We start from the raw sequence: 27,549 nt of genomic DNA, 5'->3' as shown, positions 1-27,549 counted from the left end.
TCTTTCCTAAACATCAAAAGAATGAAGCTACCCTTGGCCAAAATCATAAAGATAAAGCTTGTCCTCCAGTTTCTCTTACTGTTTTCTCCTTCCCTTTTCCCCAGGTTTAACTCGGCGGGAAAAGTTTAGAATATTATTTCGATTCTTGTGCTTATCAAAGAGAAATGTTTCCTTCTCCTCTGCCGAGGGTTAGAATTCCCTGGGAATTCAGGGACTCCTATTTCCTTTAGTTAAAAGTAAGGGGGGTGAATTCAGGATTAAAAACCAAAACCGAATCCAGGGTTCTCTTTCGGGGGAAGGGAGGACGGGTGGGTGGGGTCAGTCCGGTGCAGCGTGGCCCCCGGGCTCCGGATGTCACCCCGCGGCTCTCGGATCCCCCTCCCAGCAACGTCGCGCCAGGCTCGCCGCGCGCCCAGCCTCCGCACCGGTGGGAGCCGGCCCAGGTTTCCTTCTCCTACCGGGGTCCATCCCTCCCGCCTCACAGCGACCCTGGCTACGCCGAGGCCGGAGCCCTTGTCGCCAAGTTGGCAGTGAGGCCGCGGCCTCGCCGCTCCACCTTGGGCCTGAGAGCGCCGGGCTTCCGCCGGCAGGGGGCGTTGCAGCGGCGGCCCGAGGCCCGCGGTGCGGGGACCGACCCGAGGCTGGAACCTCGCACTCAGCGTTGGGAGCGCGCAGCACCGCCGGGCGGGACTGGCCAGGCGTCAGGGGCCAGAGGCCAGGATCGCGGCACTCGCGGCGGCCCAGCTTGGCTCCGCGGTGCAGCGCCGGCACGCCCGGCCGCGGTCCCGGGCGACTCCCTCGGTGACGCGGGGCGCGTTCCTTCCTCTTCCTTTCGCCTCTCCGGCCCCGCCTTCCCTTCCCTCCGCCCACCTCCCCGAAGCGGAGCCGCCGCCGCCAGCCGCGCCGTCATGTCGGCCCCCGCCGAGTCCCCTCATCCGGCCGCCAGCGCCCGGATCTCGCCCAAGCTTGGCGGAGCCACAGCCTCAGGAGCCGCCACGCCCGCAGGCCCGGGCCCGGCGCCGCACCAGCAGAACGGTGAGGCGGCCCGCCCCAGCGGGGCCTAGCGCCGGCGGGGCAGCCTGCGCGGCCGCTCAGGACACACCGGGCCGGGCCCAGAGGGGTGATGGGGCGGGGGATGCCGGGGATGGGGGCGAAGGTGTGGGCAGCTGCGGACCAGGCCAAGCTGGGGGCGGACCGTGGCGGGGGGCGCGGGGTGCGGGGCGCGGGGGGAGGGGACGGGCGCCCTGGCGCGGGGGCGGGGGCCGACCCGGGAGAGCTGGGGCCGGGGCTGTTTACGTAATGTGACCCTAGGCCCGAAGGCGTCCGGGGTTAGTAGGGGAGGTGGACAAGGAGGGGCCCAGGTCCGCTTTAAAAAACCCTCGTAACCCGGCCTGAGCGCCGGCGAGTTGCCCCGAACGACCCTTTCGCCGGCGAAAAGCCGAGGCCGCGGAGTGCGCGGTCCGGGGAAGCCTGGTGTAGCCCGCGAGCTGCACGGATTGTGCCCTTCCCCGTCTCAGGAAAATTGCTTTGATTTCTGCGGCCCAGCGAGCACGTTGCCTTGAAGGGAACTTAAGTTAGCGCTCAAGTTTGTAGACAAAAGGGTGTAAATATGCCACACAAGTGTAACCGTAATCCTGACCCAGTTCGGCCGCAGGCTCTGTCATTGCTGCTGCGGCTGCCGCTCTGGCGTTCGGAGTCGGCTTGTGGTGTCGGAAAGGGAGCAGGTGTCAGACGGATTTAAACGAACACCTTTAGATTGGGGGGGGGGGTCCGCCAGCTCCACTTTCAGAAAGACGACAGCATGCTAGAGTTGGCCCCGCTTGGAGGGAAGCTTCCAAGGCCTTCACACAGGCAGCAGCCAGTGCGACTTGAAAGCCGCGTTCATGCTAAAGTCGTAGCATTTTTAGTATGCGGGAGATTCAAGTGAAAAACGATCGTTTCTAGGATATTTATTCCCTGATCATTGGGATCTGAATGTTAGTGGGTGGTGCCGGCGAAGGGGGACCTCACGTTATAAACTTGATAGTATTTTAGGTGAGAACCCTCGAAAGTCATGAAAAAGGCCCTGTTTTTGTAAGAGAACAAAACGACACTAGTACTTTTCAAACAGTTGTTAGACTGACCTGTTTTGTCCAAATTGTTAATGGAAATTCACTGGACTATATAAATCAGTTCAGCCACTATGTGGTTTTTCAGCTGACGCTTTTCAAACATGAATACCGTTTATCCTGAGTATCAGAGGTTGTATTTTTTTTTCCCCCCATAAAAGTGATGTCTTGGGCCGGCTATCCTTTGGATCAGCCATACTTGTCAATATTACATGCTTTACTTCTAGTGGTCATTGTTTACGAGGGTGTAGAGTGAACAGTGTAGTAGATTTTGTGTTCCTGTCCTGAACATTCATAAAGATATTTCTGAGCAGTGTTTGTCCTTGTCAACTTGATATAAATTGTTGTTTTTCCTTTTAAACGGTCTTCTGTGTAAAGGAACTAGCACATGTTTTTTTAAGGAGAGATTGCAAGTCTTTTGGAGTATTGTAAACCCATGTTTAACAGTGATCCAAGGATTGTCTTTTCTTGATTTTCTGGGTATGCATTATTTTGTTAGTGAATGATTCTTTTTTAAGATTTTATTTATTTAACAGAGATCACAAGTAGGCAGAGAGGCAGGCAGAGAAATAGAGGAGGAAGCAGGCTCTCCGCAGAGCAGAGAGAGCCTGATGTGGGGCTGGATCCCAGGATCCTGGGATCATGACCTGAGCCCAAGGCAGAGGCTTTATCTCACTGAGCCACCCAGGTGCCCTGTGAATGATTTTTTAAAAGTGGCAAATATGACTCTTAGCCTTACAAATTTTGTGAAGGCCCAGGATATCTATTGTAATGAGGATATTAAATCTGTTAAGAACATTAGAAGCCAAATATAGATGATGCTTAGTTTCTACTGTTTGTAATCATTACTTTAACATAATTCATTTCAGCATTTGTTGGTATTTACCAGTTGGGTATTTAATATTAGCCTAGTAGAAATCAGAATCCCTGCCTGTATCCTAAATTCACCTTTATTTTGTTGACATTCAAGTTGATTCTGACCTTGATGGATTTGAAGGGTAGGAATAAGAGGGCAAGACTGTCTTGAGGCAGAGGTTACAGCGTGAACTAGTCTCTAATTGTGAAAGTGCATGGCATGTTTAGAAACTAAGCTGTCAAGCGGCAAGAAGTGTCCTGGGTAATAGGGAGAACCCAAGGCATTGAAGCTAAAAGGAATACTTAAAAAGGGGTCAGGTTGCAGAAAAGCCTTAAATGTCATTGTCATGGAATTTGGAAATTAAATTCCTCCTACATTCCATTTCCTTCATAGGCCAAGAGAGTAAATTTTACCAGTTCTCATCACAAGAAAAAAAAAATCTGTAATTATGTATGGTGACAGACGTTAACCACACTTATTCTATGATCATTTTTGTAATTTATACAAATATTGAATCGTGTTGCATACTGGAAACTAATAGAGCCTATGTCAGTTATATCTCAATTTAAAAAAGATAAAGAACTAGGGTCAATTTTTTTGTTGTTTTGTGGAAGGTAGTAGCTTAAGTTGAGAAGTAACAAGGTCAAATCTAGTGTTTGGGTTTGTGGTTGTTTTTTGTTTTTTGTTTTTTGCTAATCTTAGAAAAAAAATTTTTGCTGCATTGTATTGGCATTTATAGATAAAGATTAAGCAATCCTTCGGGGTTTTGGTTTATTCTTTAGGCCTACATGAAACAGTTTGCCTTTTAATGTGTCTTCATGGAATTCTAGACATGGTGAAAAGAAACAGGTCAGAAGTGTGCATATGAAACATTACAGAAGACAGAATTGTTAAACTGAAATGGTGTCTAGTGATCACTTATTTTAATGGTTATCCAACATTTTAAAAATCAGATTTGCTTTTTCAAAGAAAGTAGTGGCTAGAGCACTGATGGAGAAATCCGAAAAAAGTGAACCTGCTACAGTTAAAATAGAGGTAGGGGTTCAGGTGTTCTTGGAGTGCAATCTGAAAAACACCTGGTCCACTTTTGTAGATGTCCAGTTTTGTAGATGAAACCAAGATCCAGAAAGGTTAGGTGGGTATGTTTTTCACCATTTCCTGTGTAAACTTTGTGAGGGTTGCAGTTTTTGTTGCTCTTGTCACTGCTGTATATTCAGGTATTCATTAAACATTTGTTACATCAAGTCCAATTCAGTCTTCCTAATTCCTCCAGTTCTCTTTCTATTAAGAGACTATAGAAAGTCTCTTTAGAGACTTTGACCTTTGCAAGGGTAGGGAATAGGCAGAAAACTGAGACTTCATTATCACTTTTGTTTTCTAGTTTTAACTGCTCACATGCTTTCCCCCCCACTCATTTGAAGATACAGTTTGACTTGAGCCTGTGATGTACTTGTCTTAAACTTCCTTTTGTATACTTGTATTTCTATACTTCAGTTTTTCACTGAGCAGGTTATGGGCTTTTAGAATTATTTGTACTTCCATATGAAGTGTTAATTGAATATTCTTCAGATTTTACTCCACCTTTTGAGAGTCTCTCCAAAGCCCAGTCCTCAAAGAAGGGAAGATTGGGTGAAATAATATCCTGGTAATATGATGGTGTAATTCCAAAATTTCTCCCAGTTGACTTAAAAGAGATGTTATAATTAGTTTATTTATTTATGTATTTATTTTAAAGGGTTTGTTTATTTATTAGGCAGCAAGAGAGGGAACACCGGCAGGGGGATTGAGAGAGGGAGAAGCAGTCCTCCCACCAAGCAGAGCGCCCGATGCGGGACTCAATCCCAGGGCCCTGGGATCACAACCTGAGCCAAAAGCAGAGACTTAACCGACTGAGCCGCCCAGGTGCCCCTGAAAGAGATAGTTTAAAAGCTTTTGGGGGGGGGGCACTCAGATTTAACAGTAAACCACTATGGCTTCATTCTATTTAAGAAGCAAATGGTGCTCGTTTTCAAATGAAAACGTGTTTTCTTATTTCCATATGCCTTTTCCAGGAATGATACTACTGGCAGTTTTACCATTTCTATAGCCGATCATGTGAGAAAGATGAGTTAGTAATGGGAATTACTGGGATCCATTATGGAAGATATAAACATACCTTTTGCTCAGCAGTACTATCTGGTCAGTTATAGGAAACCCTTCAGCTTTGAGAGCACATGCAAAATTTAAAAGGATGAAAATCTCCCTAGTGTGTCTGAAGTAAGTTCCTTTTGCTCAGAGCAGGATCTGTGTCTCAGGTTTCTAGTCTTCCTTTATAGCTTAGCAGAAGCATCAGGTCCTCTGGTGAAGATATTGCCATGGTGTAATGTAACCATCTGGATACAGCATTTCCTTCTAAGCTGATTAATATCTCGAGAATCTTAAAAATCATTCCTTATGTAAACAAGTGCCTTTTATCTGGGTTTAACTTTTCTTCATTGCTGTTTGTGTTGCATTAGTTATTGTGGTATCTTATTCCTACTCCACACCCTCCCTCCCCCACCAGTTTCTGAGACTAGATCTGTAATAATTTTTGTAAACCCCATTCCTTGCCACTGGTTATAGTATTTCAGCTAACTTCATTTTCCTAATTATCTGTAAACCCTGAAGTATTAGAAGCCTAAAGACACTGACATTTTTGAGCCAGTCTTCAGTGGACTTTCCTAGAAATGAGAGAATCCTCATAGTCAGCCCTGCATGCGAGAGCAGATCGTGTTTTATTCAGAATTGTCAGAAGGTGTGGGCTAGTGAGAAGGTTGATGGCTTTGATACAGCTCCTGGTTTTGTAGAGGTAATTACTTAACATCTTTGAGCTAAAGGGGATAATAATACCTTCCTTCTAGAGTTGTTGAGAGAATTATATTAAATAAGTAACCATTTTTAAAGTACCTGGTGCTTAGCAAAATGAGATACTTAGCAAATGAGAGTCTCCTACATTCCATCTCCTTCAGAATACCAGGATATAATTTCTTCAGATTGTGGAGGCTATATGAGTTTTCCTCATCATATTCCCAATGGCCGCAGGTAGTAGGCACTCAACTGAGTAAGTGAACTTGGCTTCATATTCACTATTGTTTTTGAAGACGCCCCTTAAAGGATCTGTGTAGGGCCAGCTCTCCCTATCCTTTCCTATACTTAAGGCTTAATCACTGTTTCCGTCTTTTTATTATCTTCTTCCACTGCCCAGCCCTTCCTCCCTGCAACAGATCTGCTCTTGGAAGGTTCCCTCTAATGGCCATCTACCTCAGCTAGCTGGCTTGTGGGAAGGTGGATTTAATTGGTTTCAAGTTTTCTAAAATTCTGTGCTGGAACTGCTTGTAATAGGAGCCAAAGAAAAGCAGGATGAGGTAGGGAGGCGAGAGGGAGTAGTAAAATGCCTCGCCTAAGCCAATGGCCAAGTTGTAGCTTGCTTGTTTTTCCTAGTATTTCTGAGAAACAGGTATTGTGAAATAAGCTTTGGAACCTGCAATGCCTGGCCTTTTCATTACTTACCAACTATTTGAATCTGTATATATTAATAACCTTGCATGCCCTTATTTGTAAAATGATGATAGGATAGTGCTACTTCACAGGGTTGTTGTAAGAATCATGTAAGATTGTATAGAGAAAAGCAAAGTATTTGGCATGTAGTAGGTTCTCAACCAGTATCTGTTTTGTTTTGGTCCCGTTACTCTTTTTTTTTTTTTTTTAAGATTTTATTTATTTATTTGAGAGAGAGAGAGAGATCACAAGTAGGCAGAGAGGCAGGCAGAGAGAGAGGGGGAAGCAGGCTCCCCACTGAGCAGAGAGCCTGATATGGGGCTTGATCCCAGGACCGTGAGGCCATGACCTGAGTGGAAGGCAGAGGCTTAACCCACTGAGCCACTCAGGCGCCCCAGCCCCATTACTCTTAACACTCTTTATTAAAGCAGCCAAAGAGGAAAACTGATGGACTTAATGCAGTGAGATTTCATCCAAATGGTCATATAGACTGTGTCTGGCTGTGGGCTCTGTCTGCCAGCAGTGACTGGGACAGTTAGTTTTGTAGCTATTAGTCTTCCATTAGAAAAGAATAATCCAGGGTATCCAGATGTGATTGGAATTCCTCATTTTAAAAAAGATTTATTTTAGAGAGAGAACACGTAGAAGTAGGGCAGGGCAGAGGGAGAAAGAGAGAGAATCTTCAAGCAGGCTCCCCACTGAGCACTGAGCCTGATGTGGGGCTCCATCCCAGGACCCTGAGATCATGACCTGAGCTGAAATGAAGAGTCAGATACTCGACTGACTGAGCCACCCAGGCACCCCAGGAATTCCTCATTTTTTAAAATCACTAAGGGGCACCTGGGTGGCTCAGTGGGTTAAGGCTCAGTGGGTTAAGCCTCTGTCTTCGGCTCAGGTCATGATCTCAGGGTCCCGGGGTCGGGAGTCCCGCATCGCATCAGGCTGTCTGCTCAGCAGGGAGCCTGCTTTCCCCCTCCTCTCTCACTGCCTGCCTCTCTGCCTACTTGTGATCTCTCTCTCTCAAATAAATAAAATCGTCTTAAAAAAATAAAAATGAAATCACTAGGGGTGTGGTGGTCATATATTTTTTATGCTTGTAAAAAATGTGTATTTTAGCAACATTATTGATACTTTATTGCCAGGGGTCCTATATCCAAAATATTGAGTAATCAGTACTACGTGTACTGATGACTAAATGGATACCAGCCTTGACACCAGAACAGAATCCTGTAAGCCTGTAATGTTCCAGGCCTTAGTCTTTTAATTAGCTGGATCACGAGGAGGTCTTGCGGGTCTGGGGCAAGGGCCCAGCTTTGTGGGGTATAACGGGAAAGCAGGATCGGGGCTGTGTGACTATTTACTGGTGGCATTCTTTAACAAAAATGATTATTAAAATGCATAGTAGCTGGATATTGACCTATTTCTTGGTAGTTCAGTGATGAATAAATTATGTTCTTATTTCTGATTCTGCCTCTCCAGGTTAGTATGAATGTGTCTCTGTAGGATAGAGGAGCTTATACTTTGCTGAGCTTGATGTTCTTTTTAAGGTGCTGAAAAAAAAAAACAATCTGACTTTAAAAATATTGAAATGTGATTCAAGAAAAGACTAATGAAGCAAATATTCTTGATATTAAAAATGTTACTTCTGGGACGCCTGGGTGGCTCAGTGGGTTAAGCCTTTGCCTTTGGCTTGGGTCATGATCCCAGGGTCCTGGGATCAAGCCCTGCATCGGGCTCTCTGCTCAGTGGGGAGCCTGCTTCCCTCTCTCTCTCTGCCTGTCTCTCTGCCTACTTGTGATTTCTCTCTCTCTGTCAAATAAATAAGTAAAATCTTTTAAAGAAATGTTACTTCTCTGACAAGGGAGAAGATGAGGAACCTCATTTAAGGAGAGCTTATGATTAATTTTTTTTATAAATGTATAGTGACTAGATATTTCATAAAATATTTACCTTGTAAATTTGGATTTTCATTTCTGGTTTGCTTACAGCAAGAATAGAATAAACTTTTTTTTGGTGGGAATCTAATCTCTAGAAAGAGATTATGATCCTGAGGCAGATACATCCTTTGGGTAGATCTTGTGATAATTTAGTCTTGCCAAGAAGGGCATAGATGCCTAGAGAAAACCAGAGGCTGTATCTAACTGGTATCTAACTGATGGTATAAGCCAGGCTGACCAGCTAAGTACCTCTATTGAAAGGTATGTAGCCGTGCCAGTTACCGGAGGCGGCGGGGCGGCAACGGCGGCGAGCGGGTCCTTGTGACCTAGAAAAGTCCTGCAAAAATGTCTCTGTACCCATCTCTTGAAGACCTGAAGGTAGACAAAGTTATTCAGGCTCAAACTGCCTTTTCTGCAAACCCTGGCAACCTAGCAATTTTGTCTGAAGCTTCTGCTCCCATCTCTCAAGATGGAAATCTCTATCCTAAATTGTATCCGGAGCTCTCCCAGTACATGGGCCTGATTTAAATGAAGAACAAATCCGTGCAAATATGGCCGTGGTCCCTGGAGCACCAGTTCAGGGGCAGTTGGTGGCAAGACCTTCTAGTATGAACTATATGGTGGCTCCTGTAACTGGTAATGATGTTGGAATTCGTAGAGCAGAAATTAAGCAAGGGATTCGTGAAGTCATTTTGTGTAAGGATCAAGATGGAAAAATTGGGCTCAGGCTTAAATCAATAGATAATGGCATATTTGTTCAGCTGGTCCAGGCAAATTCTCCAGCCTCATTGGTTGGTCTGAGATTTGGGGACCAAGTACTCCAGATCAATGGGGAAAACTGTGCAGGCTGGAGCTCTGATAAAGCACACAAGGTACTCAAACAGGCTTTTGGAGAGAAGATTACTATGACTGTTCGTGACAGGCCCTTTGAACGGACAGTTACCAAGCATAAGGATAGTACTGGACATGTTGGCTTTATCTTTAAAAATGGAAAGATAACATCCATAGTGAAAGATAGTTCTGCAGCCAGAAATGGTCTTCTCACAGAACATAACATCTGTGAAGTCAATGGGCAGAATGTCATTGGGCTGAAGGATTCTCAAATTGCAGACATACTGTCAACATCTGAGACTGTAGTTACTATTACAATCATGCCTGCTTTTATCTTTGAACATATTATTAAACGGATGGCACCAAGCATTATGAAAAGCCTGATGGATCATACCATTCCTGAGGTTTAAAAGTCATGGCACAATGGAAACTTCACTGAACTCCAGTTTACTTCTTGGGCAACTTAACTTTATATTATGCACATGAAGCTTTCTAGGAGCCAGAGAGCATATGCTGCATGAAGACCTTTCTATCTTACATTATGGCTGGGAATCTTACTGTTTTTTTTTTTTTTTTTTTTAAAGATTTTATTTATTTATTTATTTATTTGACAGAGAGAGATTACAAGTAGGCAGAGAGGCAGGCAGAGAGAGAGAGGAGGAAGCAGGCTCCCTGCTGAGCAGAGAGCCCGACGCGGGACTCGATCCTAGGACCCCGAGATCATGACCTGAGCCGAAGGCAGTGGCTTAACCCACTGAGCCACCCAGGTGCCCCTGGGAATCTTACTGTTCTGATTGGATATCTTGTTCACACTTCAAGATCATTGTAGCCTTATCCTGGTTTTACTGATTTGAAACTTTGGACAGATTTTAACTGATTTTCATAGAGTAGTTTCTCTACTGGAAACCCGATGCTTTTACAAGCCATTATGATTAGAATGACTGATACAGGCTTAGCTCTGTGTTAGAACGAGTCACCTTTATCTTACATATCAAGTAGTGCTGTTCATATTACTTTAGTTCTATGGTATAATTGCATTTTTAATATGTAACCATAGTACATGTAGAATGACTGCTTTTGATGTTTTTTTAGTTCTGTGTGAGTGTGTGTGCGTGTAAAATACCAATTAAGTACACTGGTTTCATTCCATGTAAGCATTATACAGTGTATGTAGGTTGCTAGAGATTGTGTTGATCATCATTTAATTAGAACTACCTTTACTTAATATGCTTCAACTGTCGCCTTAACTGTGTTAAGCATCTAGAATAAAAGCCAAAATATAACTATTGCTGCCTTTCTAAAACCCAAAATGCAGTTCTGTGTTAAACTGAAATGTACACTAGCCCAGAACAATGTAATGGTACATACTGAGCTATAGCATAGCTGGTTAGTTGCATTTGAGATTTTCTAGTCAGTTGTGTAATGGAAATTTCTTTCTTCTAAAACTTACCGGTATTACTTTCTGAGAAATGATTCACTATATATTAAATGTAAAAATTCTTATACCAAATAGGATAAAGTTTTGACTCCCTTTATTCATTTGTAGATTAAGTGGAATAATACTTAATTTTGTCTTTAATATTCTGTAACCTCACTACTTTGGGGTGGTCTTAGGATGTTTCCCAGGTAATCTGTTCCATTTCCTGACCCCTCCCTACAAAATGGAAGTGACACTTTATCCTGATATTTTTTTTTCTTTATGGTTTATGCCTATTTCATCTTAATTAAATATGTATAAATAAAAAAAGAAAGGTATATAGCCTATTTGTTGAAAATCTTATATTTACTTCTCAAGTCAGTTTGATAACAGTGAGTAGATAATGTGTTAGAATAATCTGTTTCCTTTTTTATACAGACGTACCTCACTTGAGGCTAAGAATGTAGAAGCTTTTCAGAGATTGTATATAATCTGAATTTTTCTGCTTTTCAGTGATTTGTTGATGCTCTTTTTGTGATGCTCTTTTGGTGGATGCGGTAATTATATTACTTCATCGATTCTAAGACACTTTTTTTTTACATTTTTATCTCTGAATTTGGGGAGCATCTTAGAATTGGTAATTTTTTTTTTTAAGATCTTATTTATTTATTCATCAGAGAAAGAGGCAGACAGAGAGGGAAGCAGGCCCCTGCTGAACAAGGCGTCCGATATGGGACTCATCCCAGGACTCTGGGATCATGACCTGAGCTAAAGGCAGACACTAATTGACTGTGCCAAACAGGTGTCCCAGAATTGGTGAAATTTTGAAATTGGTTTCACTGAAACTGTAGAAGTTACAGTATAGTTTTTTGAAAAGCTGCCGTTGACATCTGATGTGGTGAGCTGAGTAATGGCCCGGTACTATGTTCGCATCCTAATCTTTGAAATCTTTGCAGCTAAGATTAGGAAGTGGGGATATTATCCTGGATCTGGGTGGGCCTGATATAATCACAACAGACCTGATTAGAGGGAATCAGAAGGAGTCAGCCAGCAGAGAAAGTAATGAGACCACAGAAGCAGAGGTGGGAGTGATGAGCTTTGAAGATGGAGGAAGGGGACACAAGCCAAGGAATACAGGTGGCCACTAGAAACTGAAAAAGGCAGGGAGAGGGATTCTCTTCTTGGAGCCTCAGAAGGAACCATCTCTGCCCATGACACTTGGACCTTAGCCCCATGAACTGATTTTGGGCTTCTGACCCCCAGAACTATAAAATAATAAATTTGTGTTGTTTCAAGCCACTAAATTTATGGTAATTTGTTATAGTAGCAGAATATACCTTGTAGGTTTAAAAAGCAGCATCATCAAAACACCTTAGATATAATGAAATACAGTATATTACTATTTTTCTTTTGTTTCAAGTGATGTTCTTGTATTTGAATTAGTAGAGTAAAAAGTGTAAAATGGCACAGTAAACAAGTTCAAATCTACAAGAACATATTTGTTCTTGTACTAGAGTGTAAGTTGCTTTAAGTAGTGAAAGCTCTTAAAGTTTTGTGTTTTCTTTTTACTTACCATGTAGTCCTTGTTGATCCATCATGATGAGGGAAATGCCTGATTCAGAAATACTTGATGATTATTTACTAGACTTTACTAGACTCAGAATATAGGAATGGTTTCCATGAGCCAGGCACTATGCTGAGCTTTAGGGATGTGATAGAGCTGAGAGCAAACTAGACTCCTTCACTGAGTTTGCAGTCAGACAGTTAAAGTAGCATGTGAAAAGTGCTAGCATTGTGGTCCAGGATACTACAGATGCATCATTAAGTAGCCATTCACTTGCCGGGTTAGCAGATGTTTTCTAGAAGCAGAGCTGAACTGAGATCTGAAGAATGAGTAAAAGTTGATCAGATGAAGAGGGGAAGAGGGAATTTTTAAAGATTCCAGGTTGGGGGGTGGTCAGAGGTGAACAAACACAGTTTGAGAAAAATTTAGTATGGTCAGAGTACGTGTGGAACAGTGTTTCTCAGCCTTTTTATACTCATGGCTACCTTAGTGCTAAAATTTTAGGTGGTGGCATTCTTGAAGGAATTAAACTTTAGACACTTGCATTTTAAAAAAGCAGATTTTAGAAAAGTATCACATGTTTATTTGATCCCCTTCAGAAGGCTTTACAAGGCAACTTAACTGTATTCTGCGCTTACCAACCCCTTTGATGGCCTTTTGAGGTAAAACTCTCACATATACTCTTTCCTGATATGTTGTGGCTTCCTTGCTCCCTTCCTACTAGGTCATCATTCTGTGTCACTTTGACGTAATGATAGGCACCTTTGGTTTAACAAAATTATGTTTTATTTACTGATCTCTCTCTCTGTCTCTCTTAAATAAATAAATAAAATCTTTAAGAAAAAATTCTTAAAAAACATAGAAAGGCTGCAATCAAGGCGTCAGCAGGGCTGAATTCCTTCCTTGAAGCTGAGGGAGAGTATCCGTTTCCTTACCTTTTCCCACTTTTAGAGGCTGCCCGCATTCCTTGATTCATGGTCCCTTCTTTCTGTCTTCAAAGCCAGCAACATCTGGCACCATCTCTTAGGATCTTCTGTAGTCACATCTCCCTGACTCTGTTCTGCTTTTAAGGACTCTTACAATTACGTTGAGCTCACCTGGATAATCCAGGCTTTTCTCCTGTTTTTAAGGTCAGCTGGTTAACAATCCTGATACAGTCTGCAGCCTCAGCTCCCTTTGCCATGTAATGTATCATATTCACATGTTCTGTTGAGTAGGACATGGACATTTTGGCAGCGGGGCATTGGTGAATGATTGTGGCTCCCAATGTCTTACAGACTATGTTTAAAATTTTGAATTTTTTCTTGATGGCAAGAAAAACCATTAGAAAACTTTAAACAGAGAAATAACATGACCAGATTTGCTTTCTAGGAAGATCACTCAGGTTATATGTGGTGCAATCATTTGTCTAAAAAACAGTGTCATAGAGGGGCGCCTGGGTGGCCCAGTCAGTTAAGTGTCTGCCTTTAGCTTAGGTCATGATCTCAAGGTCCTGGGATCGAGCCCCACATCAGGCTCCCCGCTCAGAGGGGAGTCTGCTTCCTTCATCATGCTCCACTCCCTGCCCCGGCTTATGTGTGCACACACTCCCTCTCTCTCTTTCTCAAATGAATAAATATAATTTTTTAAAAGTTGTGTCAGTTTAGTAAGTCATTGCCAGCACTTTTTCCCGTTTATGCTTTAAAAGCTTATTTTGCAATAATTTTAGATTTGCAGAAGTGATGCAAAGATAGTACACAAAATGCCTTGTTCTTCACTCAGCTTCCTCTAAGTATTACATCTTCTCATGTCTTAACATCTTACAAAATCATGGTACATTTATCAAAACTAGGAAATTAACGTTGCTGAAATACCATTAGCTAAACTATACCATTTCCACCATTTTTTTTTCTGTCCCTGAATACAGTCCAAGATATCTTGTTGTATTTAGTTGTCATGTCTCCTTAGCTTCCTTTGATCTGTGACAGAGCCTTAGTTTTTTGTTTGTCTTTTAGGGCTTTGACAGGACCAGTTAGTTATTTTGTAGACAGTTCCTCACTTTGCTGATGCTTTCCCATGATAGGCTGGGTGGATTCTTAAGAATTTATGAATTTTTAGGAAGAATAGCACAGAAGTGAAGTCTCCTTACCACATCATATCATATCAGGGATTATATATATCCACTTCTTTTATTACTAGTTTTGTTAATCTCTTGAACACTAGATTGAAGTGTCTTAGCTCAGACCTCTATGACAAAATGCCATAGATGGGGCGCCTGGATGGCTCAGTCATTAAGCATCTCCTTCTTATACGGATACTAATTCCATCATGAGGGTCCTACCCTTGTGACCTGTTCTAAGTCTAATTACTTCCCAGAGGCCCCATCTTAAAACTATCAAACTGGGGGATAGGGTTTCAATTTATGAATTTGAGAGGACATATTCAGTCTCTAATAGAGGCTGCCAAGTTCCTCCACTGCAAAATTAATATATTTTTTTTCTACTGTTTGTTAGGAGTAACTTAACTTCAGCCCACATTCAACAGAAGGGGAATTAAGAATTACACTTTTCCTTCTGCAGTAAGGTGTATCAAATAATTTGTAGTTATATGCTGAAATTAAAATTACAGTAATTCCTAAATATTCTTGGGGAGATACTTTACTATCCTGCTGCTGCTTAAAATTTTATCCACTGGGCGCCTGGGTGGCTCAGTGGGTTAAGCCGCTGCCTTCGGCTCAGGTCATGATCTCAGGGTCCTGGGATCAAGTCCCACATAGGGCTCTCTGCTCAGCAGGGAGCCTGTTTCTTCCTCTCTCTCTCTCTGCCTGCCTTTCTGTCTACTTGTGATCTCTCTCTGTCTAATAAATAAATAAATAAATAATCTTTAAAAAAAAATTTTATCCACTAATTTAGCATTCCTCAGTGGCTCACACCTGCAGTGATTTTTACTATGGAATTCTAATGGTAATTTTCTCTTTTCCTCGTTTATTCTACATTTATTATTTGGATTTTTTCCGTATTTTTCCGTAAGGAAGACTTGCCCTCTTTTTTTCATTTTAAAATATTTTCAGTCATTTCTATTATTTTGGACTCATGAATATTTACTTTATTCTTTGAATTATAGCACTATCATTATTTATATTTGTTGCTCAGATTGGTACAGTTTTAGCCATTGACATCTCTTTGAGGTTGTCTCCTGTGTTTCTCTGCTGCCACTGTTGTGTTTTTCGACTGCTTCCCTACTTTCTTTTTTTTTTTTAATTTTTAAATTTTTTTATAAACATATGATGTATTATTAGCTCCAGGGGTACAGGTCTGTGAATCGCCAGGTTTACACACTTCACAGAACTCACCATAGCACATACCCTCCCCAATGTCCATAACCCCACCACACTCTCCCGACCACTCTCCCACCAGCAACCCTCAGTTTATTTTGTGAGATTAAGAGTCTCTTATGGTTTGCCTCCCTCCCGATCACATCTTGTTTCATTTATTCTTTTCCTACCCCCCCCCCACTTTGCATCTCCACTCCCTCATATCAGGGAGATCATATGATAGTTGTCATTCTCCAATTGACTTACTTCGCTAAGCATAATACCCTCCAGTTCCACCCACATTGTCACAAATGGAAAGATTTCATTTCTTTTGATGGCTGTATAGTATTCCATTGTATATATATGCCACATCTTCTTTCTCCATTCATCTGTTGATGAACATCTAGGTTCTTTCCATAGTTTGGTTATTGTGGACATTGCTGCTATAAACATTCAGGTGCATGTGCCCCTTCAGATCACTACGTTTGTATCTTTAGGGTTAATACCCAGTAGTTCAATTGCTGGGTCATAGGGTAGCTCTATTTTCAACTTTTTGAGGAACCTCCATGCTGTTTTCCAGAGTGGTTGCACCAGCTTGCATTCCCACCAGCAGTGTAGGAGGGTTCCCCTTTCTCCGCATCCTCACCAGCATCTGTCATTTCCTGACTTGTTAACTTTAGCCATTCTGATTGTCGTTAGGTGGTATCTCATTGTGGTTTTGATTTGTATTTCCCTGAGGCCGAGTGATATGGAGCACTTTTTCATGTGTCTGTTGGCCATCTGGATGTCTTCTTTGCAGAAATGTCTGTTCATGTCCCCTGCCCATTTCTTGATTGGATTATTTGTTCTTGGGGTGTTGAGTTTGCTAAGCTCTTTATAGATTTTGGATACTAGCCCTTTATCTGATACATCATTTGCAAATATCTTCTCCCATTCTGTCAGTTGTCTTTGGTTTTGTTAACTGTTTCCTTTGCTGTGCAAAAGCTTTTGATCTTAATGAAATCCTGAAAGTTCATTTTTGCCCTTGCTTCCCTTGCCTCTGGCAATGTTTCTAGGAAGAAGTTGCTGTGGCTGAGGTCGAAGAGGTTGCTGCCTGTGTTCTCCTCAAGGATTTTGATGGATTCCTTTCTCACATTGAGGTCCTTCATCCATTTTGAGTCTGTTTTTGTGTGTGGTGTAAGGAAATGGTCCAGTTTCATTTTTCTGCATGTGGCTGTCCAATTTTCCCAACACCATTTGTTGAAGAGGCTGTCTTTTTTCCATTGGACATTCTTTCCTGCTTTGTCAAAGATTAGTTGACCATAGAGTTGAGGGTCTATTTCTGGGCTCTCTATTCTGTTCCATTGATCTGTGTGTCTGTTTTTGTGCCAGTACCATGCTGTCTTGATGATGACAGCTTTGTAATAGAGCTTGAATTCTGGAATTGTGATACCACCAACTTTGGCTTTCTTTTTCAATATTCCTTTGGCTAGTCGAGGTCTTTTCTGAATCCATATAAATTTTAGGATTATTTATTCCATCTCTTTGAAAAAAAAGGATGGGATTTTGATAGGGATTGTGTAGATTGCTTTAGGTAGCATAGACATTTTCACAATATTTATTCTTCCAATCTATGCTTCCCTACTTTCTGACACTTCAAGATACTCCATTTTTCCTTGCCCTATCCCAGCACCAGAGTTAGTCCTTTGTCCCAGGAGCCCTAGTTCCTTTTTTTAGGGCATGGTATTTAGAAACTGAGAATTGGGCCATGAAAATATTGTAGCTCCTGGCATATCACTGCCTCAAGGCTTTCTCAGTAGACAGAGTCAGGAGATATATATTTATCTACTAAATTATGTATGTAAACATCTCCATAATTATATCTACGTCTGTCCCTCTGTGTATATATATTAACATCCTTCAGTTGGGTTATCCTACATGTAATGCAATTAGACTGATCTGTCAGTTTTTATTCTATCTATCCTAGTTTTTTTTTTTTTTTTCTTTTTTTAAGAAGTTTGTGCTAGTAGCTTCTGGTTTGGTTGGGGTTTTTTTGTTTGTTTAGATTTTATTCATTCATTTGACAGACAGAGATCACAGAGAAGCAGGCAGAGAGAGAGGAGGAAGCAGGCTCCCTGTTGAGTAGGGAGCCCGATGTGGGGCTTGATCCCAGGACCATGACCTGAGACGAAGGCAGAGGCTTTTAACCCACTGAGCCACCCAGGCGCCCCCTATCCTAGATTATCTTGACATCCTGGTTGATTTTTTTTTTTTTTAACAAAAATTTGCATTTAGTACAACTTGCTTGTATTCTTTGTAGTGTGCAGCTCCGTGGGTTTTGACAAATGCATGCAGTCAAGTATCTACCACCACAGTATCATATAGATCAGTTCTGTTACTATAAAATGGCCTTAACATAGTCCTGTTGTAATCTTCATCTCTTCCTGCATCACCCCTGACAACTATTGCTCTGTTTTCCAATTCTGTCATTCTGCTTTTCCAGAATGTCATATAAATGGCATCTTTATAAAATATGTAGTCTTTTAGGTCTCGTTTCTCTCACTGAGTTACATTCATCTGTGCTGTTGCATGAATCGGTTGTCTGTTCCCTTTTATTACTGTGTACTATTCAATTGTATGTGTGTACTGGGATTGTGTAACCATCCTCTGTTGTTGAATATCTTGATTGTTTCTTGTTTTTGCTGATTGTGAATAAAGCAGTTGTAAACATTCATGTATTGGTTTTTGTGGGAGCACAAGTTTTTGGCTCACTTAGGTTAAACATGTCGGAGTAGCACTGCTGGGTCAAATGGTAAATACAGTTGATTATGAACAACATGGGTTGAAACTGCATGCGTCCACTTATGCAGATTTTTTTCGATAAATACAGTACAGTACTATAAATGTGTTCTCTTCCTTATGATTTTCTTAGTAACATTTTCTTTTTTATAGCTTACTTTAGTATAGTTATGTACAAAATATATGTTAAGTTTGTTACAGGTAAGGCTTTTGGTCAACAGTAGACTATTGGTAGTTAAGTTTTGGGGGAGTCAAAAGTTATACTCAGATCAACTGTGCAGGGTGTTCTTGCTCCTAATCTCTGTGTTGTTCAGGGGTCTGTGTTGTTTTTTATTTGACAGAGAGAGACACAGCAAGAGAATGAACACAAGCAAGGGGAGTGGGAGAGGGAGAAGCAGGCTTCCGCGCAGCAGGGAGCCCGATACGGGGCTCAATCTCAGGACCCTGAGGTCATAACCCGAGCTGAAGGCAGATACTTAACAACTGAGCCACCAAAGCGCCCCTATATTTAACTTTAATAGAACTTGCCAAACTATTTTCCAAGGTGGCAAAATAGTACTATTTTGCATTCCCTCCAGTAATGAATGAGAGAGTTCCTGTTGCACCACATCTTTGCCAACATTTGATATTCTGTGATTTTGGGGGGGCGGGGTTTAGTTAGTCTAATGGATGTATAGCAATGTTTCATGGTTTAATTTGCATTCCCTAATGATTAATGATGAGCATCTTTGTGTATGTTTATTGTCATCCCTATATCTTCTTTGGTGACTCTATTTTCAGACCTTTTGCCAGGTTTTTGGTTGGATTATTATTTCTTAATAAATTCTGGATACAAATCATTGGGCATGTGATTTGCAAATATTATCCCCTTGTCTGTAGCTTGTCTTATAATCCTCTTAGTGGTTTTTGAAAATTGAAGGTTTTTAATTTGATAAAGTCGCTTTTCTCAATTTTTTTTTAAGATTTTATTTATTTAGTTGACAGACAGAGATCACAAGTAGGCAGAGAGGCACGCAGAGAGAGAGGAGGAAGCAGGCTCCCAGCTGAGCAGAGAGCCTGATGTGGGGCTCAATCCCAGGACCCTGGGACGATGACCTGAGCCAAAGGCAGAGGCTTTAACCCACTGAGCCACCCAGGTGCCCCAGTATTTTCTGTTCTTAATCATGCCTACATAATCTTCTCTACTTTCTTCTGGGAGTTTTTAAGTTTGACTTTCAAAAAAAAAAAAAAATCAAAGAAAAATTTGACTTTCAGATCTATGAGTCATTTTGACTTAAATTTTGCTTAAGACCTGAGATATGTTGAGTTTCATTTTTTGAATATGGACCACAGCAGCCACATTTGTTGGAAATACTATCTTTTCTTTATTGAATTGGCTTGACAGCTTTGTCAAAAATCAGTTGGCTGTATTTTTGTGACTCTATTTCTAGAGCCCCTTTTTTATTATGTTCTACGTGTCTGTCCTTTATTGGTACCACACTGTTTTGGATTATTGTAGCATATAAAGCAAACCTTGAAATTGGGTAATATGAGTCCTCCAACTGTGCTTTTTCACAATTGTTGAGATTTTAGTACCTTTGCCTTTCCATAGAAATTTTAGAATCAGCTTGTTGATATCTATAAAAGAGCCTATTGGTATTTTTATCACGGCAACATCAAACTTAAAGATCAAAACTGAAATAATTTATATCTTAAAACCAAGGTTTTCAGTTCACAAATACAGTATATCATTCCATTTTTTTAAAGAAATCCTTCCTTTCCTCAGTGTTTTGTAGTTTTCGGCATATAGGTCCTTCACATATTTCATTAGATTTATATTTTAAGTACTTTCTTGTGATATTATAAATAGTACTGTTTTTTAAAAATTGTGAATCCTATTTGTTCGTTATTTAGTGTGAGAAGTGCATTTGACTCTTACATACCGATCTTATGTCTTGTGACTTTGATAAACTCACTTACTATTAGTTCCAGGCTTTTCTTTTGTCTTTTTTTCTCTCTCTTTTTTAAATCCTGTCATTCTGTAAATATCGCTTTATTCTTTTCTAGTCTGTGTGCCATTTATTTCTTTTTCTTGCCTTACTAAAGTACATGGTAAATCCTGAACTTTGTTGAGTAGGGGAGTGGCTTTTATTTTTTTACTGTGAGCGTGTGGTAGTGAAGAATATGGTAATTACTAGTGTTGCTTAGTGCCATTGCTTCAGTTTATGCCACAGGACCAGCATGTTACCCGTCATTGCTTTTGTGCCATTAGTACAAATGTCACCACAGTGAAGAAGGCAGAGATTTTAATATTGTTAAGAAAGTTTTTACCTGTGGATCCCCCAGGAGTCTCCAGTATTACCAGGGTTCTAGGTACTACATTTTGAGAATTGCTGTGCTATATCCTTGCTGTATGCATTTCCTTGGTCGGCTGTAACAAAATACTACAAACTGGGTAGCCTAAAACAACAGAAATTTATTCTCTTCTGATTCTGGAGACTCAAAGTCTGCAGTTAAGGTATTTGGCAGGGCCACATTCTCTCTTTAAGGGAGAATCTTTTTTTTGCCTCTTCCAGCTTTTGGTTGGCTGTTGGCATTCCCTGTATTTTGGCCACATCAGTCTGCTTTATCCTCTCATTGCCTTTGCTTTGATGTTTATGTCTTCTCTTTATGTGCCTCTTTCAAAGATATATGTGATGGCATTTAGGACCCAGTCAGATAATCTCATGATCCTTAACTTAGTCGTGTGTCTTCTGTCATAAAAGATAATATTGGTCCTTTCCCATATAAAAGCATTTCTACACATTCTGGGGATTAGGATGTGGATGTATCTTTTGGGAGGCTGCTGTTCAACCTACTACCCTTATTCATTACATAAATGTTAGACTGCTTCCCCTGGTTTCTAAAATTTTATTTTTCTTCAGTCTTCTCTTTTAATTAGATCATTTTATTTATTAATTATTCATTTTTAAGTCAGCTCTACATCCAACTTAGTGCTTGAACTCATAACCCCAAGGTCAAGAGTCATGTGGTCTACTGACTGAGCCAGGAGGTGCCCCAAAATTAGATCTTTTTTTAAATTAAAGGTTTTGTTTATTTATTTGACAGAGAGAGACACAGCGAGAGAGGGAACACAAGCAGGGAGAGTGGGAGAGGGAGAAACAGGCTTCTTGCTAAGCAGGGAACCGGATGCAGGGCTCGGTCCCAGGACCCAGGATCATGTCTTGAGCTGAAGGTAGACATTGAACAACTGAGCCACCCAGGCACCCCAAAATTAGATCATTTTATTGATTATTCTTCAGGTTCATTGATTTTTTCTTCTGTCATACTGATGAAGCCATCTAACATAATTATTTCAGCTTTATTTTGATTTTCATTTTCAAAATAGTTTTCATTTCTGTTTTGGTACTCTCTGTTCATTTACTGATGTTATTTTTTTCAATTCCTTAAATATATTTTCTTTTTTGAACATATTTATAATAGCTGCTTTGAAGCCTTTGTCTGCTAAATTCATCTTTGGGGACCACTTTGAGTCTGGTCTCTGCCTGATTTTTTTTCTTTTTTTACTGAATATCTCAGTGTCTCTACTTTGTCTATACAGTTAGTTAAGCTGCCAGCTAGGGACTTGACCCAACAATTGTAACTGACAAGAAATAATTTTCAGGGAAGTAAAATGAATGAACACACAGACTTACCTACAAATGCTTTTATCATTGTGTAGCTTTATGTTTTTTTAAAAATGGAAAATAACCTAAATGGTGATAAATAGAAAAGTGATTAAAATATGGTAAATTTATATAATGGTTATTCAGACATTTAAAAATCATGATGAAAAGATATTCAAGTCAGGCTACATAAACAAATCATTTAAAATGTAAATTATAATTCTACTTTTGTTTAAATTAGATAAATCCAAGAAGAAATTACTGGGTTATTGATAGTAGTTATCTCAGGTGGTAAGTTTATGGATGGTTTTTATTTGATAATTTCCTGTGCCTCTTTTTGCAATGACTATATATAACATTTGTAGTTCGAAAAACAGTTTTCTAGAGTTATTTTTCAAAAATTTGACTATCCACATATGTAACTAGTTTATCCTTTCCTCCACAGCCTTTATCTCTATTTTAGAAGTATTAAAATATCAGCAGTCTAATACACTGCAGAGCCATTTTGCTTTTTTTTTTTTTTTTTTAAGATTTTATTTATTTGAGACAGAGAAAAAGAGAGAGATTGAGAGAATGAGTGAGGGGAGAGGCAGAAGCAGCAAGCTCCCTGCAGAGTAGGGAGCCTAACGTGGGACTTGATCCCAGAATGCTGGGATCATGACCTGAGCCAAAGGCAGATGATGCTTATCCAACTGAACCACCCAGGTACCCCTGCAGAACCACTTTTTTTTTTTTTTTTTTGTTTAAGATTTTATTTATTTGAGAGAGAGAGCGAGAGAGAACCTGAGAGCGCCTGAGAGCAGAGAAGGTCAGAAGGAGAAGCCGACTCCCCATGGAGTTGGGAGCCGGATGTGGGACTCTGTCCCAGGACTCTGGAACCATGACCTGAGCTGAAGGCAGTTGCTTAACAAACTGAGGCACCCAGGCGCCCCAGAACCATTTTTAATCCAAAATAATATGTGCATCTAAATTATCCCAGAAAGCCAGTTCTTTTTCTTTTCTTTTCTTTTCTTTCTTTTTTTTTTTTAAAGAACTCAGTATCATTAACTAGTGAATTATTGAACACTACATTAAAAACTAATGATGTATGGTGACTAATTGAACATAATAAAAAAAATCAGTAGCATTAATGAAATTTAGTAGTACCTCCAAATACTTTTTATAATTAATGTTTCTACTAATGTCCAACCTTAATGTTTAGGCCTAGGTTGAAAGCATTTCCTACACACTGATATTCTTTTTTCTGTTTATATTTTTCTGTCTTAATAGTTATATTCAGTAGGAACTTAATAGCTTACACATGTAATTTTAGATAGCAAAAAGAAGTAAAATCAATTTTGATTTATCCAATTATCATAATATATAAAACATCATTTTAACATGTATTCAATATTAAAAAATTACTGAGATATCTTAGTTTTTTCACTTAATTCAGATTAGCTATATTCTAGTACATAATAGCCGCGTGTCACTGGTGGCTGCCATATTGGATAGTGCAGGTCTATAGCACATGTGTATGATTCCAGGTGTTTTTACCTCTTGTGATAGATCCAGTTTTCAGCACTTAGTTGTTGTTGTTTTTTCCTTTCATTCTTTCCTAGTGTACCTGATTAAATTTTTTAATATTTTCTTTATGCTTTATAGCTCCCAAGTAATGTATTCTAGGAAGGAACTATTTTTCTAAAAGAATAGGATAACTTAGTGCATTCTCTACATATGTACACATACTATGTTTAACTTATTTGAAAATAATACTTTCTTATGTAAGACTTACTGAAACTATGATGTCTGGACTTTTAAGAATATAATGCATTTTTGTTTTAGGGAAAGGTGGATGTTTTTCAGTTTTAGAATCTGGAATCTGAACCTTTTTTTAAAAAAAATATTTTTTTTATTTGTCAGAGAGAGAGAGAGTACACAGTTAGGGGGAGTGGCAGGCAGAGGGAGAAGCAAACTCCCTCCTGAGCAAGGAGCCCAATGCAGGACTTGATTCCAGGACCCTGGGATCATGACCTGGGCCAAAGACAGGCACTTAAGTGACTGAGCCACCTAGGTGTCCCTGGATTCTAACTTTTAAAAAAAGTAGTTAGTTACTGCCTTCAGTTACTATTGCTACATAATAAATTATTCCAAAATTTTATAGTTGAAAACAAGTATTTTATTATGCTCACAGATTCTGTTGATCAGGACTTTGCACAGGGCAGTACCAAGATGGCTTTTCTCTGTTCTGTGATGTCTAGGGCCTCAGCTTAGCAGACTCAGAGGTGTTTTGATGGCTAATGAGTCAACATCTCCCAAACTTCAAACCTGAGTTCCTAAAGGTGAACTCTCCATGTGGTTTGACTTCCCCAGACCATGGTAGCTGTGGAATAATTGGACTTCCTACATATCTAGCTGCTCAGGAATCCACATGCAAATGTTCCATCAAACAACACAGCAACTGAATTGTCTCTGACCAAGCAGGGAAATCACATAGCTTTGCTTCTGCCAATCTTTCTTGGTGGAAGCTGTGATAAGCCTGCTCAAATTCAGGGGAAGTAGACAGATTTCACCCTTTAGTCCCCACAGTATCAGAGAATTTGGGGACCATGTTTTAAAACTGTCACAGTTACTGAGGGAATTATAGGAAATACAGGCAAATGAAACTGCTAATATTAATGAAATGCCCATGATTTATAGATTGTGTAAAAAATAAAAGAGAATAAGTTTATATGACTTATGTATTTATATTTGCCAGGCTTGGTTTTAGTATATACAGAGGAAATAAAACTTTTTTTTTTTTTAAGATTTTATTTATTTATTTGACAGAGAGAAATCACAAGTACACTGAGAGGCAGGCAGAGAGAGAGAGAGAGAGAGAGAAGGAAGCAGGCTCCCTGCTGAGCAGAGAGCCCGATGCAGGACTTGATCCCAGGACCCTGAGATCATGACCTGAGCCGAAGGCAGCGGCTTAACCCACTGAGCCACCCAGACGCCCCGGAAATAAAACTTTAATATTAGTTTTGGTATTAAACCATAATAAAATTAGGAGAGTTATCGAATACATTTTAAAGTTGAAGAAAATGTGTTTCTTGTTAGGTCATGGTAAGACAAAATTTTTTAAAAAATATTTTTACATGTCCTAGATACCATTTTCTTTTTATTTAAGCTGATCCTTATGTTTATTTTTTTTTAAGTAGAAGCTTTTGAAAATTGATTTAAAATATTTGAAAGGAAATATTTTTCTTCCAAAGAAGTCTTGATTCACTCATCATTTTGACCAAATTATTTTTGTATACTTTTCATACATTTAGAACATTTAGATCTTGATATAGAATAAGGAATGGTGAGCATTGACATATTGTTAGCTCTGTATACCTTCACATTCCCCTGAAGTAAGCACTTTCTTTGATGGACTGGGAAGTAAAAAAGTTCCTCTGGTGGGTAGTTCACTTCTGATAAATTCTAGCATCTAGTTACAACATTTCTGTTAGTTTTAGAAGAATGATATTTGAGTAGGTTGGACATACTGATGGTTATTTCCCTGTTTTCAGATCATGTAGCATGATGAGCCACAGTATTTATTAAGTGGATAGATACTTAAATAGATTTGTCTAATTCTGACTTGGCTTTTCTCTTCACTAATTAAGTCTTACCAGTGTAGAGTTTTCTGAGACTAAAGACAAGAGTAGCAAACCATCTTTGTATATTTAAGGAAAGAAGGAGGGAGAACATTTCTTTTTTTTTTTTTTTTTGGCATGTTAATGAAAGATTCCTATTGACTCTTTTCCTTTTAAGTAAATAAATTCTTTCAGGTGAACTATGACCATGTAAAATATCCTGTAAGAAAAGTAAATTATACACCTAGTAAAACAGCATTATCGAGTTTGGGTTCTTTGTATACTTCTTGGAATTATAATAAGTATGGATGTTATTTTTTCCTTATAGTTTGATTACATAAGTCATCTTTTTTTCTACCATAGAATATGTATTTATGTGACCAAACTTAAGCTGCCACTCCATTATTGAGTAGAAATTGAAAACAGAATAAGAAAAGATAAGCTTTATTCATATATATTTTATAACAAGCATTTTTATATTTTTATGTTTTCTATTTTTAATACATTATTATAGCATATTTAATACATTATTATAGTAATATTATATATTATGGCAATATATATTATATTTCTATTTTTAATACATTATTTAATACATTATTATATACATGTAATACTTTATTATTATATTTTATTTAATTGTTATTAATACATTGTTATATAATTTAATGCATCATTATATTATAATACATTATTTCTATTTTGATACATTATTATAGCAAAGGAAGTGGCACTTCCTTTGTGTCAGTGAACTTGAAACAGCTTGTGAATATTTTTTTTGTTGTCCTTTCATTTAAGGTATGGTACAGATAATGATTTCCTTCCACAACATAGAAAAATTAGATTCGAGGATAAAGTTTGCCCTTCTTTGGAACCAAGACTAGAATTCCATTGTTAGGGACAATTGACCATTTGCTGGGCTAAGGAAAGCTAGCCAGACTTTAGTATGGTGTGGGTGGGAGGTCGTTGTTTTAAAAGCATGGATTTGGGCCTGGTTACTTGATTTATATTGGTCCTGTTACTTCCTAAGCATGTGACTGTATTAAAGGACTTAACTTAGGTAGCACCTGGGCAGCTCAGTCATTAAACATCTGACTTCGGCTCCAGTTATGATCCCAGAGTCCTAGGATCAAGCCCCGAGTCGGGCTCCCTGCTGTGTCTCTGTCAAATAAATAAGTAAAATCTTTAAAAAAATAAAAAAATAAAAAAATAAATAAATATAGTACTTAACTTCTGTGCCTCATTTACCTAACTTGTAAAGTGGGTATAATGATAAATTTGCTTCGAAGGACAGTGAGTGGCACATAATGTAATATGTTTAATGATATTTATAATAGTAATAAAAGTAATACTAAGATTAATGTTAATTTGAATAATATTGATAAAAATACGTCTCTAGTGATCAAGGAAATAAATATGTATGTCAATGGAAGTATTAAAAGCATTAGAGGAAAATGAGTATATATTTATATAACATTAGAAAAGGGAAGGCTCGGAGCGCCTGGGTGTCTGGCTCAATGGGTAAAGCCTCTGCCTTAGGCTCAGGTCGGGATCCCAAGGTCCTGGGGGAACCTGCTTCCCTTCCTCTTTCTCTGCCTTCCTCTCTCTCTGCTTTCCTCTCTCTCTGCCTTTAAAGAAAAAAAAAAGAAAGAAAAGGGAAGGCTCTTTAAGTATGGTTTTAAAATGAACGAGGTCAAAAAATAGTAACCTGATGGAAAATACGTGTAGTACATAATAATAATTTAAGGTTAAATTTTTTAATATACAAGAACATTTATAAATCATTATGGAAAGCACAAGACTGTGAGAAAAGGGCAAATAACAGAGAAGACACCTAAGTAGCTAAGAAGTATCTGGAAAGAGTCTCAGCATTACTCAGTTAAGTACTGCAACCTGAAATGTTTCTCCCCTATCAGATTGGCAAAGATTGAAATGTTACTCAATGTTGGGAAGATGAGGCACTCCTAAGCATTATTCATAGGAGGTATGAATTGATAGACTTCTGAA

At 39.5% G+C, this 27,549-nt stretch overlaps 1 protein-coding gene and 1 pseudogene across 5 annotated transcripts in view; both read left to right on the top strand.

Annotated features, from left to right (window-relative positions):
- The first annotated feature begins 859 nt into the window (after window positions 1-859).
- The window catches only part of SEC24B (SEC24 homolog B, COPII coat complex component), a 96,019-nt gene continuing 69,329 nt past the window's right edge, over window positions 860-27,549 (top strand). For 2 of the 4 annotated variants that reach the window (XM_082728178.1, XM_082728177.1), the window contains exon 1: window positions 871-1,035. In XM_082728178.1, the coding sequence (XP_082584304.1) occupies window positions 909-1,035 (127 nt within the window). In that variant the 5' untranslated portion in view covers window positions 871-908. Of the gene's footprint in view, window positions 1,036-27,549 lie in introns of all 4 variants that reach the window. The other 2 variants (XM_082728176.1, XM_082728175.1) reach the window with 2 other exon arrangements.
- LOC309863390 (syntenin-1 pseudogene) lies at window positions 8,702-9,822 on the top strand (annotated as a pseudogene). The gene has a single exon. The product of its transcript is annotated as a syntenin-1 pseudogene (transcript).

This window comes from Mustela nivalis (assembly GCF_964662115.1).
Source record: "Mustela nivalis genome assembly, chromosome: 4".
NCBI lineage: Eukaryota > Metazoa > Chordata > Mammalia > Carnivora > Mustelidae > Mustela > Mustela nivalis.
Note: the sequence above shows the minus strand (reverse complement) of the source record. Positions and strands in the feature narration are given on the sequence as shown.